This window comes from Peromyscus californicus, unplaced genomic scaffold (genome assembly GCF_007827085.1).
Source record: "Peromyscus californicus insignis strain IS unplaced genomic scaffold, ASM782708v3 Scaffold_15__1_contigs__length_86483966, whole genome shotgun sequence".
Taxonomy (NCBI): domain Eukaryota; kingdom Metazoa; phylum Chordata; class Mammalia; order Rodentia; family Cricetidae; genus Peromyscus; species Peromyscus californicus.
In genome coordinates, this window is record NW_026294447.1 from 61,234,555 (window position 1) to 61,251,552 (window position 16,998).

Genomic DNA, 16,998 nt, shown 5'->3' on the forward strand with positions numbered 1-16,998 from the left:
ACTAGCCTGAGAAAAACTGTGACTTCGTGTGTTATGAGAATGGGTCAGGCCCTGAAAATGTAATGTATAATTGTCCAGAGTTTGGCTAAGACAGAATGAGCAGCAGTGGTGTGGACAGAGATGGCTGCACAGAGCTATGTGAGAGCTGCTGCAGAATGTGAGACAGACATGTGTGAAAGTTTTTTATTTCACTCTAGTAGAAAAATTGCCAAGACAGTACTATATACCCTTACCTGAGTCTCTCTAATGTATAGTTATCAAAACCAAACAGTTTACACTGGCAGGCCACTGTTAAGATTACAGGCTTTATTTGGATTTCACCAGCTTTTCCCAAATGCCCCCTTTCTGTTCCAGAATTTCATCCACAAAAGTGTATTTAATTGCTTTAACTCCCTGGCCTCCTCTGGCCTGTAACAGTTTCTTAGTCCTTATTTTTTATGACTATGACAATTCTGAGAACTGGACATGTGTTTTGTAGGATGATCCTAATTTGGGTTTGTCTGATGTTCTAATAGGCTGCATGCTTTGGGGGTGGGTGGAGACTAAGGTGTATACCTCTTCTTCTTCTTGCTGCTAACAGGAGTGCACTTCTACAGTTCAGAGCTAATTGTGAGCTTTACTGTAGGCTTTTGAAAGGAGTCATTTATTGAACTGGGGAAAATCCATTCTACTCAACTGGTAATTAAATGGTAACACTGATCTTCAATGCAGTTGATAGACGGGTCTCACTTGGACCAAGTGCATTCTCCTCTATAAACAGATGTTTATAATGTCACACATTTTTTTTTAACTTTTGGCTGAAATGATTAGCTGGTATTTTATTTAGGATTTTCTCATCTTTGTTCAAACTAAGGGGGCTGGAGATGTAGCTCAGCCAGTAGAATGTTTGCCTCGCTGGTGGGAAGCCCTGGGTTCTGTCCTACACTGCACAGGCAGCACATGTCTGCGACTCCAGCACTCAAGTGAAGGAAGGAAGAGCACAAGTTCGAGGTCATTCTCTGCTGCACAGGGAGTTTGAAGCCTGTCTGGGCTACATGAGATGCTGTCTTAAAACACACTCAAGCTAAGATTAGCCTACACTTTTCTTGTATTCCTGTTCAGTTTTTGGTGTAGAAATTATACTTGTCTCAGCCGGGCAGTGGTGGCGCACGCCTTTAATCCCAGCACTCAAGAAGCAGAGGCAGGTGGATCGGATCTCTGTGAGTTCGAGGCCGGCCTGGTCTACAGGGTGAGATCCAAGACAAGCACCAAAACTATACAGAGAAACCCTAACTCGAAAAACCAAAAAAAAAAACAAAAAACAAAACAAAACAACCAACCAACCAACCAACCAAACAAACCCCAAACAAACAAAAAAAACCTGTAGTGCTTAAAATCTGTATTAAAGCATATTTAATAAATTTCATCTCGGTTTGATACAGAAATTCTTTTCTGTGTTGAAGCCAAGGATTCAATTTTATCCAAGTCCTTAAAAAGATAAGGGAACTCCTAAGACTTACAGCAACAGTGTGGAGCTGCTGTCTCCATTACTATCACTCTTAACATCATCTTTGGAGGATAAAAACAATTGCAACGCAAACTTATTTTATGCTTATGTTCCCTCTTGCTTTACTCATTTTGAGCAAAGTCAGTATCTATTATTTTCTTTTCAAGGTGTTTATACTCACCAACAGTTAATTTATCACTTGGTTCCTACTAGATTATAGGTTCCATGGGAATGTGAATCTTGGCTCTGGTTGACTAATATTCCTTCAAGGAATAAAGACTGTACCCAGTATGAATCAGGTACTTACTAAAAATCTGTGGGATGAACTATGGTACTTTCTTCCTATAGTTCATCTAATATAAACTTCACTGCCAAGTTCATAGGCTGCACTGTGTCTTAAATCTCTTCTGTGTTTATGGGTAGGTTTCTTTTCTTATCATCTATGCCTTTTCACTGTTCACATACTTAAATCTCGAACCTTAATCTGTCTGTTATTAATTATCAGAGAAATAAATTCTAGTTTTACTGATTCCCACATTTCTTCATTCCTGTCCATCTAATTCCTTAGATTTTTTTCTCTAGCTTCCTAAATTGGTACTGTAGTTTGTTTTAATATTATCATCACTGTTATTATTATTTCTTCTTATCATGATCATTATTACTATTTTAGTTGTTGAGACAGTGTGTCACTTTGTAGTTCAGGTTACCTTTGAACCCATGATCCTCTGGTTTCAGTCTTCTAAATGCTCAGATTACAGATGGATAACACCATACTTTAGTTTAAATTGCTTACTTTTATTTTTAAAAATATTTTTTTATTTTATGTGTGTGAACCTTTGCCTATATATACACGTACACTCCTACATATGTACCTGGTATCCTTGGAGGTCAGAAGAGGGCACTGGATCCACTGACACCTGAATTGTAGAGGTTTGAGCCACTGTTTGTGTGTGCTGGGAACCAAACCTGTGTCCTCTGTACTTAAAAGTAATTTAATGCTCCACTGGGCCATCACTCTAGCCCCAACTTAATTATTTTTAAAATAAAATTACTCCAAATAACCCTGTGAGCTACAACACACTGCACATGATAATTTTTTCTGAACCATCTGACAGTTGTTGTTCATGTATAGGCAAGCTGTGCCTTACTTACCCAATATCTAGAGTACAGACAGCTATGGTCCTATCTTGGATGAAATGAAATCTATGTGTGCTTAGCTCAAGCTTAACTCAGAACTGAGTGTATTTAAAAAAAATACAAGTTGAACATTAAAAAAGTACATTTCACACCATATTTTTAGTTTCAAAAGTGGCATTTTTATATATACAGGTCCATAAACAGAGTTTTAAAAATATTTGCACTGGCTGGGCAGTGGTGGTATAGGCCTTTAATCCCAGCACTCAGGAGACAGAGGCAGGAGGATTTCTGAGTTCAAGGCTAGCCTAGTCTACAGAGTGAGTTCCACGGCAGCCAGAGCTACATAGAGAGAAACCCTGTCTCAAACCCCCTCCCAAATTAATAATGATGATGATGATGATGATAATAATAATAATAATAATACTTGACTGTCTCTAAGGGTTCTTTAAGCATTTCCATTTGGACATCTATCTTTTTATCACTTCAAACCCAAGAAGGTCCAATTGATCATTTTCTCAGTATCCAATGTACACCCATTCACACCTCAGTTACCAGGTATTTTTTTCTCTAAGCATTATTTTCATAATGTCATTCCCTATTTAAAATCTGCACAACTGCTTTCTAGCTCTCTGTGGAACTCGGGCCTCACATGAGGGGGTCTGAGACCTTCTTTCTAAATTCAACTACTTCTTTATTTTCTTTTAGTTTTTACTTTTTTTTTTCCAAGATGGAGTTGCCTCAAACTCACTGTGTAGAAGAGTATAAACTTGAAGTCCTCATCCTTTATCTTGAGTGCTAGAGTTATAGAATACAGGCATGCACCAACATGCCCAGTTTAAATTCCTTTTTTTGGAGTATAAACTTTGCAGAATTTCCTGCATTCTGCAATCATGTTACATTCGAAAATTTTCTCTGCCTGCTTACTAACAAGTCTTTCAACATAAGGGACAGGATTTTACTATTTACACCACATGCTGTCTTCCTGATGTTATTACAAGGAAAAAGAGTTGTTAGAAGTTGAGGTATAGCTCAGTGGTAAAGTGTGTACGGAGCATTTGTAAGGTCCTGGGTTCCATCCCCAGAATAAAATACAACATAACATACAAAAACAAAAACATTAAAAAGAGTTGCTGATGGGCCAACGAGGTGGCTCAGCTGGTAGAGGTGCTTGCCACCAAGCCTGATTTGAGTTTAGTCCACAGAACCCGTATTACAGAATGATAGAACTCACTCCTGAAAGTTTTCCTCTGGCCTCACAAGCATGTTGTGGTACATGAACCCATATAGACCACTGAGCCATCCTGCTAGTCACATGTTACAGAATCTTATCTCCCCTATACTATAGCTGTTTTTCTTTTCATTACTCATCACCTTTCTGCCACAGATAACTGGGAGTCACAGCAATGTTTCCATTTCAGCATAATGAGTTGTATGTAGCCACCACTGGATAGCCTAACATACCACTTCCCCTCCACACTTCAGCCAGGTGGCAACTGCCCTCTCCAGGTTCCTTGCAGAATTCTACGACATCTCGACAGGTGGTTTCTGGTGTTATAGGAACTTCTGTTAAAATCTGTTCATTGTTGCTCAAGAACACGGTTAATATCATCTGTGAGAGAAAAGATGAGAATCACAGTTTAGATTCCTCATATAAAGAGCTTACTATTTTTAACTATTTATGTTAGCAAATACAGTTGCAGGGCTGGAGGGATGCTCAGCAGTTAAGAACATTTTTCCCCCCCAGAGGACCTAGGTTTGATTTCCAGCACCCACATGTCAGCTTACAACTGTTCATAACTCCAGATCCAGGGGATTCAATGACCTCTTCTGGCTATGCAGGCACCAGGCATGTGTGTGGTACACAGACATACATATAAGCAAGAACACTCAGACACCCTTACGCATAAAATAAAATTAAAACTCTAAAAAAAAAAAATCACATTCCAGGATGTTGAGATGGTTCAGTGGTAAAGGCACCTGCTGCCAAGCCCAATGACCTGAGTTCAATCCTGTGTTTGACATGGGGGACCAAATGGTGGAAGAACAGACTCCTAAAAATTGTCCTCTGACCTCCAGATACACACACGGCATACATGCCCACACCAACCCCTCTCTCCCAATACAAAATAAATAAATGAAAAATAAAAACACAATGCAAAGATATCAGTGGACAAGCTGACATTCCATCATCACTCATTTCAAAGGGAAGAACTATAAATGACACAACGCCTCAACACCAAGTAGGGAAAAGGGCTACCTCACAAATGAAGGTTCCCTCGGGAAAACTGAACTCATATCTCATGCATTGGCAAAAGTTGCTTCTAGATCAAATATTTTATTTTTAAATTAATGTTTTAAGTGTTCAAATTCTTTGCCTGATGTGTGTGTGTGTGTGTACCACATGGATGCTGGTGCCTGCACAAGTAAGAAGGCGGCTTCCCTCAAACTGGAGTTATGGATGGCTGTGAGGCACCATCCAAGGGTTTGGACTCAAACCCAGGTCCTCTCCAAGAACAAAAAGTATTCTTAACCACTAAGTCATCTCTCCAGCCCTGATCATAGGTACAACTCATAAAACCATAAAAATTCTAGACTAAAAAAAAAAGAAAATTCTAGAACCTATGTAAATCTGTTTTTATAACTATGTGGTACAGAAGTCCTTTCTAACTAATAATTCAAAAACCAGAATCACAAGAAGATTCATTATTCATGTACTTTAAATATAAAAATTTTATAAAGCAAAGACTAACTGGGGAGATATCTGTAGCTCACATTATAAATAAATGGCTAATCTGAATCTGTAAAGAGCCCCTACAACTGCCAACAAAACATTAAAAATCCAAGTCATTAAAAAAACTGACCCCCAGAAATAAACTTAAGCATCACAGCAAAAGAAAAACAAATGGCCTTAAATACAGCATACAATGCATCATAATACATTCAAAAAAGTAAAGATTGCCTGGCCTATTTTCTTTTTAATTTAAAAAACAAAAGGATTCAGCTGTTTTGATTATAAGTTCTTAAGACATAATATTAGAAATAATTTTTAAAAAATCAATACTCTTTGGGTACAATTTAAAGATTTCCTTTAATCCAGTGGTTCTCAACTCTCCTAATGCTGCGAACTTTTAATACAGTTCCTCATGTTGTGGTGACCCCAACCATAAAATTACTTCATTGCTACTTCATAACTGTAATTTTGCTGTTATGAATCATAATGTAAATATCTGATATGCAGAATATTTGATATGTGACCCCCAAAGGGGTCACAACCCACAGCTTGAAAACGGCTTCCCAGAAGGCATCCAAAGTTTCTTCATTATTCTTTCATCGAAGGTCAGAAATAAGGACTGCCAGACATGGTGGAGCACATCTTTAATCCCACCCATCTGAAGGTAGGGGCATGTAGATGTCTGTGAGTTTGAGGCTGGCCCAGTCTACACAGCATGTTTTAGACCAGTCAGGGCTACATAATGAAACTCTGCCTCAGAAACAAAAGCCAAGACCTAGGTGCAACAGAATGCACCTGTAACCTCAGCACTGGAGAAGCAGAGAAGCAGGAAGATCCCAGGAGCTCACTAGCCAGCCAGCTTAGCAAAATTGGGCCAACCTCAGGTTCAATGAGAGACCCTGCCTCAAAAAAATAAGAAGAGCAACAGAGGAAGATCCTGATGTCGACTTCTGGTCCCCATAAACATGCACACATATATGTGCATGTACATAAATAAACACATTCACATATGCATGCCCTCCAAAAAGTAGGAACTAGTCTGGGGAGATGGATCAGTCAATAAAATGCTTGCCTTGTAAACACAAGGACCTAAATTAGATACCCAGAACCCATATAAATAACCAGGGCATGGTAGCATGCTTATAATCCCAGCATTAAGGAGGTGATGACTCCTGGAACACTGGAGCTCACTGGCCAAACAATAGACAGTGTTTCAAAAATGAAGGTGGGTCAGGTGTGTTGGCGCATGCCTTTAATCTCAGTACTCTGGAGGCAGAGGCAAAAATATTTTTAAGAGTTCTAGGACAGCCAGGGCTGCATAGGGAGATTCTGTCAAAAAAAAAAAACCTAATAAATTGGAGTGCACACCCCAAGAAGAACACCCTCTGGCCTGCCTACACACACACACACACACACACACACACACACACACACACACACAGCCCCACACATGAACATACTCCATACATACATACACGGGCATATGGATCCACACATATGAATATACTCCATACACACACAAAGGCACATGCACCCACACATATGAACATACTCTACACAAACATACATAGGCATGTGAACCCACACACATACATGTACACAGACATAAAAATGTGAAGCATATTTATAATCAAAATATGGGTACTAACAAATGTTAACAAGGATGTGAAGAAACAGGAAACCTGTATGCTCATGGTGGAAATATACAATGGTACAGCCATTTTGAACAACAACACAGCAGTTCCATACAACACAAAGCACAGATGAATGACACAGTCCAGCAATACCACTTCTGAGTACCCACCAAGAGGAGTAACATCTGTCCACACAAAGCATTCCATAGAAATGTTCATGGCAGCTTTGTTCATTCATAATAATCAAAAAAGAAACAACTGAAATGTCTGTCAACTGACCATCAATAAAGAAAATGTGGCCCACCACACAGTAGACTATCATGGATGAATTCTGAACACATTATATAAGTGGAAGAAGTCAGAAATAAAGCAAAACCCACACATAGTATATAACTCTGTTTATGTCTGCACCAGTCAAACCTATTGAGACAGAGGACTGGCTGCCTGGTAGCAGGGACTGAATAGTGACAGAAATGTTCTAAAATGATTTCATGTTGTAGCAATGGTTCCGCAGCTTTGTACATTTGCTTAAGATTACTGAATTGTTCACATAAAATAAGCATATTTACTTGTTCGTTTATTTATTTATTCATTTGTTTTTGAGACATGTTCTCACTACGTAGACCAGGTTGGCTTCAAACTCACAGAGATCCACCTGTCTCTGCTAGGATTAAAGGCCACACTATCTAGCCTAAAATAGGCTAAGTTTACAGCACACAAATTATACCTCAGAAAGCTGTTTTTACAAAGTAGACTCTATAAGACTTTCAGAAAGAGCAATCAATTCGCCAGGCAGTGGTGGCCGTGAGTTCAAGGCCAGCCTGGTCTACAGAGCGAGATCCAGGACAGGCACCAAAACTACACAGAGAAACCCTGTCTCTGAAAAAAAAAAGGGGGGGGGCAATCAATTCTTATGTAGCACAAACCCTCAAATGAGACACTCAAACTCTCTTCTTAGCTGTGTGCTGATTTTGCTGCCACTGCTAGGAAAGGTTTTATTTCTCATTCTTGATTCTCAGCAGGAACTCAGTAGACTCTGGGAACATCCTTTTAGGGCAATGGCTCTGACTCTGTTCAGGTAAAGCTTTAGACCCTTCCCACTTCCACTTCCTAGTGGAAAAGGAACTGTGGAATAGCACAGATAACTGACATGGAAGAAGACGATAAAAAATAAACTGAATTGCAGTAGCTCACTTGGTAGGTAGTAAGGAGCTCATAGAAGTCACGGAAAGGGATGGACAGCCATCAGAAAGACCCTTAGCTTTTCCATGCACCAGAGGACTGACTCTAAGTTCCTTCCAGGCCTGACATGTTGTAACTCTGTGTTTTGACTTAAAACCTCAGAAATGTAGGCTGGAAAGATGGCTCAGCAGTTAAGGGTACTTGTTGCTCTTGCAGAAGATCTAGGTTGAATTCCTAGCACCCATACGACATTTAACAACAGTCTCTAACTCTAGTTCCAGGATATTTGATACCCTCTTGTGGTCTCTGAAGTCTCCTGCATATACACAGTGCACATACATACATACATACATACATACATACATGCATACATGAGGGCAAAGACTTTTTTTTTTTTTTTTTTTTTTTAAAGAAAAAGGCAAACGAAAAACATACTTGGTCTCTGGGCATATCACCATTGTTACTACTGAAGCCCAAGTCAGCACCTCTGCTCAGGCTTAGATCTTTGTGAAGCAACCTAAGTGGACGCTGCTGCACTGTTCCCTGTAGACACATTACTTTGTCTACACACACCGCTCTGATACTGGGTCAGCTCTTCATTCCCCTATTCCAGCCACACTCGCCTTTTCACTCTTTCATCAAGCAGGTCACTTCCTTCCCCAGAGCCTTTCCATTTGCTGTTTGGTTAGAGCATCCCACCCAGCTACTCACATCTGTAACTGCCTCTTCTTTCAGCACTTACCAGAGAGGCTCTCCCTAACCAACCTATCCAAAGGAGCTCCACTCTGTTACCCATCTCTTATATGACTCAGGTAGCTGTTCAATTGCTTATTCCCTGTTTCCTGAGAGCAGGGATCCTGGTCAGTCTTCAGCTGTGTCATTAGTACCTGGATCAGCACCAGGCACAAAGTATGGACTCCATAAATCCCCCAATTGTATGACTTTTTGTAGGAATTTTGAGTCTTGAAGGATATGTGCTTGTCTGCCTTTTTATCTTCAAAGCTTCTTCACAAAAAGGCAAGAGAACCTTTACCTAATGAGTTAGTCCACATAACAGAAAAAAGTATTAGTGTGGAAGCTGGAAGTCCTGATTAATACAAGAATGTAACTCTTCGCAGATTCCCTTGTACCTAGACATCTGGAAGTCTCCAGCCAAATTCCATCTTCCCACAAGGTGGCGCTGCACAGCAACAGGGAGCAATCCCACAGATGGAACACCTCTAAACAAGAGGTGAGTCTGGTGTGGTGATGCACTCAGGAAGCTAAAGCAGGAGGATCAGGAGTTCAAAGCTGGCCCCAGCTACATAGAGAATTTGACTCCAGCCTAGGCTATATGAGACCCATTTCAATTTTTTTTTTTTTTTTTTTTTTGGTTTTTCAAGACAGGATTTCTCTGTGTAGCTTTGTGCCTTTCCTGGAACTCGCTTTGGAGACCAGGCTGGCCTCGAACTCACAGAGATCCGCCTGGCTCTGCCTCCCGAGTGCTGGGATTAAAGGCGTGCGCCACCACCGCCCGGCTCAATTTTTAAAAAAGATATAATTATGACTGGAAATTGATCACGTTTCAAAGGTAGAACTGGCCTCAATAGAGTGATGAAAACAATTTCAAAATAAATAAGCTGAAGTATAAAAGTTGTGTATTTCACCTCTTGAGAAGACAGGGATATTTAAAAACCTAGGTAGCACCTAGTCTGTTAAAGCACTCTAACATTACGTCCTCAATAGTCCTATCACTAAGCTAAAAATCACTTTTTATTTAAGAACTGAACACTAAAAATATTCCATACCAGATATGGTGGTGCCCACCTGTGATCTCAGCACTTGAGTGTAGGTGTAGGAGGGTCAAGCTCATCCCTGGCTAGTGAGTTTGAGGGCAGACCAGGCTACATGATTTTTTTTTTTCAATACTCATCATTTATGGACACACACATGCTATCCTAGAAAAAATTTCACTTCACCGATCTGAATTGACAAAATCTGGTCTACATTATCCCTGAGAATACAATTAATAGCTTCCCTTCGTCTTATGCACTTAGTTCCTTCTGTATTTAAAAACATATACCATTTGAGAATTATCTGAAACCTAGTAGGAATGCCAAACGAGTATACACCTTTCCGTACTGCCACAACTTGTGACCAAAACTTAGTGATATTTTAGACTCTAAAGGGGCATATACATTTTGGCACTCTTGCTCACCAGTGTTGAGAAAAGACAATTACTTTGTTGGCATCACCCATGTGAATATTACAGAAGCAGAACTTGGGCTAAGTGTTAGACTGTAGGATAGGTTGTCAATGGGCTGGGAAATCAGCATACAGGAACTTTTTTTTGTTAATGTACAAAATAATGGGTTTCGCTGTAACATTATTCATGGATATTGGGGTTTACTTGTATTCACCCCATTACTTCTGTCTCACTCACCTTCTGCTGCTTCCTCCCCAAAATTGCTCCGTTTCCATGTCTCTCTCTTACACACACACACACACACACACACACACACACACACACACACACACAGAGTGTACATATAAATCTAGATTGTCCATGAAAAAAAAATTATCATTGTCTTCCCTATTCTCTTTTATCCCCTCCTAACTGCAATTTCCTTTTAACAAAATAATATAAAGCAGCACTAAGAAAATGAAGAGAGAGGCTGGAGAGATGGCTCAGCAGTTAAGATCATTGGCTGCTCTTCCAGAGGACCAGGGTTCAATTCCCAGCACCTACATGGCAGTTCACAGCTGTCTGTAGCTCCAGTTTCAGAGGATCTGACACCATCACACAGGCATACATGCAGCAAAACAGCAATGCACATAAAATAAGAACAAATAAATCATTTTAAAAAAAAGAAAATGAGCCGGGCGGTGGTGGCGCACGCCTTTAATCCCAGCACTCGGGAGGCAGAGCCAGGCGGATCTCTGTGAGTTCGAGGCCAGCCTGGGCTACCAAGTGAGTTCCAGGACAGGCGCAAAGCTACACAGAGAAACCCTGTCTCGAAAAACCAAAAAAAAAAAAAAAAAAAAAAAAAAAAAGAAAATGAAAAGCGGTCTCAAGAGATGGCCCAGTGGTTATGGGCACTTGTCGCTCTTATAGAGGACCCAGCTTCAATTCTTAGCACCCACATAAGGTGGCTCACAGTCTTTAACTCCAGTTTCAAGGAATCCAGAGCCCTCTTTTCTGGCATCTATGGACACCTGCCCTCATGTGGCACATATCATATGACATATATATAAATAAAAAAAAAATCTTGCCAGGCAGTGGTGGTGTACTCTGGAGACAGAAGGTAGATCTCTGAGTTCGAGGCCAGCCTGGTCTACAGAGTGAGTTCCAAGACAGCCAGGGCTGTTACACAGAGAAACCCTGTCTCAAAAAAACAACAAACAAGTAAACAAACAAAAATCTTAAAAAGAAAATGAAAAGACAGGTCTTAGACTGAGAAGATATCTGCAAAGTGTACATTCTGTAACACAGAAATTTCTTAAAATTCAATATTGAAACAACATACTTTTTCAAAGGGAAAAATGATGTGAACAGACATCTAAGCAAAAACAACATAGAGATGCCATATATACATATATAAATATGTTCGCTGGGCGGTGGTGGTGCACGCCTTTAATCCCAGCACTCGGGAGGCAGAGCCAGGTGGATCTCTGTGAGTTCGAGGCCAGCCTGGTCTACAAAGCAAGTTCCAGGAAAGGCGCAAAGCTACACAGAGAAAAACCCTGTCTCGAAAAAACCAAAAAAAAAAAAAAAAAAAGATGTTCATCATCACAGGTCACAAGGGAATTGTTACCAAAACAATGAGATACACTGCTCACCTATCAAAATGGCCAAAGCCAAAACACTGGCATACAAATACCGGTCTGTTAAATGACCCTAACACTAAATCCTCAACAGTCCTTGAGGTAGTTTGAATGTAATTGGTCCCCATAATCTCATAGGGAGTGGGTATGCCCTTGTTGGGGGCAGGCTTTGAGGTTGCCTATGCTCAGGATACTGCCCCATGTCTCAGTTGACTTCTTGTTGCCTGCAAGATGTAGGACTTTCAGCCCTCTCTCCAGTATCACATCTGCCTGCACACACCATGCTTCCCACCAAGATGATAATGGACTGAACCTCTGAAACTGTAAGTAAACTCCCTAAATTAAATGTTTTCTTATAAGAGTTGTGGTCGTGGTGTCTCTTCACAGTAATAAAACCCAAACTAAAACAGTCCTATCAACTCTGCTCAAGTCACCATTTCATTTAAGGCCATGGAGCAAAAGGAATTCAGCAGCAGATAATGCTATAGCCACTTTGGAAGACAGTAATAATTTTTTATAAAACAAAACATGGATCACACCTGTAATTCCAGAACTTGGGAGGCTGATGATGCAGGAAGATTGTGTTACAAGTTCAAGACTGGCCTGCACTACACTATTAAATTTCAGGCCTGTCTAGGTACAGTATCTCAAAACCTCTCCTCAAAAACACTTTTCTCATATGATCTATCAAGCATTAATGTTCATGGCATTCACTCAAATAAACTGAAAATTTATTTCCCCACAAATGCTTCTAACAGTTCTCAGAATTGCCAAAATTTGGAAATAACCATTCATTCTTCAGTAATGAATGGATTAACAAACTGTGACACATTCAGACAGTGGAGTGTTATTCAGCAATAAAGAGTCTGTGCCATCAAACCACAAAATGAAAGGAAGACCCCTGACTATAAGCTGCTGGGTGTAACCAGTCTAAAAAGCTATATACTGTAAGATCCCAACTATATGAGATTCTGGAAAAGCAAAATAGAACCATGATGGCTATAGGGCTGGGAAAGAGAGAACTAAGACCGCAGTGGCTTTTAGGGCAGCAAAGCTGTTCTGAATGACACTACAAGTGTGGACCCATCACCCATTTGTCAAAACCCAGAAAACTGTACACCACCACGAGTAAAGCCTGGCAGAAGCTAAGGACCTCAGTCAACCAAAACGTATCAACACTGGTCCATCATTGTAACAGATGGATCACAGTAATACACTATGTTGGTAATAAGTAATAGGAGAGGTCTGAGTGGGGGAGGAGCAGGAAGCAAGAGAGGGAAAATTAGTTTCTGTTCCATTTTTCTGGATCCCTAAAATTGTTGTAAAAGAGTCTTTAACTTAAAAACAACAGTATACTGCATCTGGCAAGAGCACATGCAGACATTTTGACATGTAGAACTGTGTGTATGGGGCAGGGAGGATACACATATACGAACTAAGTCACCTTGTAAAGTGTTTCGTAGTGTGGACCATGGTCCAATACTTTGAAAAAAGTGCTAGGATGGTCTTATGAAACACAACAGAACTTGCATAAAACTAAAGGATGTGTCACTGCACCAGGAAAACCACTGCCACCACTAGTATTCAGGGCTGTGGGTTTTTCACATTCTCAATTTCTGTGCTTACTCTACCTTACAGCCACTACTCTTCACTTTACAGATTAGGAAAAGGGGCTTGGAGAGGATAAATAACACAACCAGTCATGGAGCTAACAAATACTAGAGAGAGAACTTAACTCACTGCCCGACTCCAAAGCTAAGACACTCTGAACCAGTTCTCCAAACCACTTCTCCAGTGCTTCAAAATAAAAAACCGAAGGGGTTGGAGAGATGGCTCAGCAGTTAAGAGCACTGGCTGCTCTTTGAGAGGTCCTGGTTCCCAGCAACCACATGGTGGCTCACAATCATCTATAATAGGATCTAATGTCCTCTTCTGGTGTGCAGGTATATATGCAGAGCACTCATACATTAAATATAAATAAATTTTAAAAAAGAAGTGAAAATTTTAATAAATACTTCTCTGGACTGTATAATCTTCCATTATTTGTTTACATTTCAATTAGCCAGGTTTTACCTAGTGTTTTATTTTAAAATCATCAAGTGAAAACTAGAGCTTTTCCCCCATTTAATCACTACATTATGGGAACAAGAACAAAGAATCATGGCATTTCCCCCAATTAACCACAACAATGAAAAAGAAAAATTATTTAACCTCAACCATATAAATGCTCTAATTAATGTTCTTGGTTTTTCAAAAATTTACATTAGGTATACCAACAATTCTCAGACAAAGACTTCCTCTTTTTACACATTGTTTGATAAAACCCAAGAAAACACACCCCTGAGTGTTTTTTGTCGGTGCTAAGGCTGGGTCTCTCTGGTGTCCATCCTGCTGACACACGTGATCTCTTACCTTGGCATTCCAAGAGGCAGGAACCACAGGCAAGTACTCCCATGTCCAACCCTATATGATTATTCCAGTGGTGCAGGGGATGAAACCAGGGGCTCATGCTAGCAAGTGTGCTATCATTTTACTATACTCCTGCACCATATGTACTTTTACATACACATATACCCAAGCGAATTACATATGTACATTACATATAAAACCAAACTCACAGTACCACTGTAACAGCCAAAAATAGAAACAGCCCAAACTTACAAAAATACTTCAAAAAATTTACTTATAGCTCTGTGTCTTCCACGTGTGTGTATATGCCTACAGAAGCCAGAAGAGAGGACTGATCCCCTGGAGCTGAAGTTAGAGGCAGTAGTGAACCACTAGATATGGGTACAAAAAGAACAGCAAACACTTAACTACTGAGCCATTTCTCCAGTCCCTACAGCTCAAACTTATAAATGGCTGAATAACGTGTGATTTACTCAGAACATTATCTGACCAGAAAAAGAAATGGAGTGAAGGTTACAACACAGACAACCCTCGGAAAGAGAGCAAGTCAAGTCAGATGAGAAAAGTCCCAAAGTGAATGAGTCTATTCAGATGAAATGCCAGAACAGACCAACCCACTAGCAAGTGACAGTTGATAAAAACCATGGTTTCTTTTGGGAGATGAAGAAGGTACTAAACAATTAGATAGTAGTAATAACTGTACAACTGTGAATATATTGAAAGGATGAATTTTATGGTATGTGATTAGTATCAATAAAATGTATTAAAACATACCTAGTTATAGCAATTCAACCTATCAATAATCAACTATTAAAGTAGGGCATGGTACCACAGGCCCATAATCCCAGTGATAAGGAGACTGAGACAGGAGAATCCTGAGTTTGAAGCCAGTCTGGGCTTCACAGTTACAGACTTTTTCTCAAACAATGATAAATTGTATTATTTATTTCTTTGTATATATATTTCTCCCTTTCTGTAATATGCATTTACACAACACAAATCCTATTTTGTAATGTCTGCAAACACAAAAATTCACTATTAATCCTTTTCTTAGTTGGAAAATGGCTTAAAATAAAGACAATTAAGCTAAGGATATATAGCTCAAAGGTAGAATGCACGCTTGGCAGGCATGAAGGCCAGAAAAAAAATTATCAAAATAGTACCCTTAAAGAATACTTTTTACAGAATCAGTTGTATAGCCGCAACATAACCAAAGCACAATCTCCAAAGGAAAAAGTAAACCCCCAAATACCTCCTCCCTTATTTTACAAGAGACTGTAAACTGTCTTTTAGGTGTACACTGGCTCTTGAAAGTTGTAACACTTTGAATTTGCTTGTAAAGGTATGAGGTACTATTTTTAAATATTTCTCATCATAAGAAACTAAGCAAGAGTGCAGTGTGGAGCACAAGTCAGTGACTGGAGACTGATTACACAGGAAAAATGCCAAAGCAGATGACCTGGAGGCCTTGACAAACTCCACTGGGCACTGATGACAGAACCGTGATAAGACACCTCATGAAAGAAGACAGATGCCACTGTTGCCACAGAGTAATAGGGTAGAGTTTCACCTAATTAGGTGTGTTCCATAAGGAGCAGCCAATGTTAGCAACTTCAATAGCAACTATGAATAGGATCAAGAATACACTGGGAAAACAAAGACTAAACACTAATTTACCAGGTTCACTTGTAAAGTTTGTTGTATTAAAAGAGGGGGGCTGGAGAGATGGCTCAGTGGTTTAAGAACACTGACTGCTTTTCCAGAGGATTGCGGTTGGATTCCCAACACTGTCTTGGTAGCTCACAACCAGTAACCCCAGGGGATCAACGCCCTCTTCTGGCTTCCTCAGGCACTGCATGTCAAGGCACACCAACTTACGTGCAGGTAAAACCCATGTAAATAAGAGTAAAAAAAAAAAATTAAATTAAAAAAAAAATGACCCAGTCATGGTGGCACATGACTTTAATCCTAGTACTTAGAAGGCAGAGGCAGGTGGATCTCTGTGAGTTCGAGGCCAGCCTGGTCTACATAGTGAGTTCCAGGGCAGCCAGGGCTACACAGAGAAACCCTGTCTTGGGGGAGTGAGGAAGGGGAAAAAGAGGAGGGGCAGGAGGAGGGATGCCCTTACTTAAGCCTAGTTATTAACTTCCCAAAGTAAAACCCAGAAGCTTCAACATAAATTTTCACAATAAATAATTTATACTAAAAATTATTTTTGTGTTTGGAGTAGGGTATAATAGAATTGCAATTCTTCCCAATAGTGATACTATTGATAAGACATATTCTATAAAGTATTTACAATCAGAATGAAATTTATAACAGGATATCTAACATCAAAGGAATTCTGCTACTGAATGTGGTGGCACACTCTTTAATCCCAGCAGAGGCAGAGCCAGAGCCAGGCAGATCTCTGTGAGTTCGAGGCCAGCCTGGTCTACAGAGCAAGATCCAAGACAGCCAGGACTACACAGAGAAACAACAACAACAACAAAAAACTAACAACAACAAAAAGCTACTGTACAGTTTCATGGGATTAAAGGAGTGTGCCACCACCACCTGGCTTTTTTTTTGGTACAGTAGGTTTTAGTTTGTTTGTTTGTTTGTTTGTTTTGGTA

The 16,998-nt window shown here is 39.9% G+C and overlaps 1 protein-coding gene across 2 annotated transcripts in view; it reads right to left on the minus strand.

Moving 5' to 3' along the window:
• Positions 1 to 16,998, minus strand: part of Ppp1r13b (protein phosphatase 1 regulatory subunit 13B) — an 85,829-nt gene that overhangs the window by 45,218 nt on the left and 23,613 nt on the right. The window contains exon 2 of one of the 2 annotated variants that reach the window (XM_052739079.1): positions 4,085 to 4,232. In XM_052739079.1, coding sequence (XP_052595039.1) covers positions 4,085 to 4,232 — 148 coding nt within the window. Of the gene's footprint in view, positions 1 to 3,994; positions 4,233 to 16,998 lie in introns of those variants that run through there. The other variant, XM_052739080.1, reaches the window with a different exon arrangement.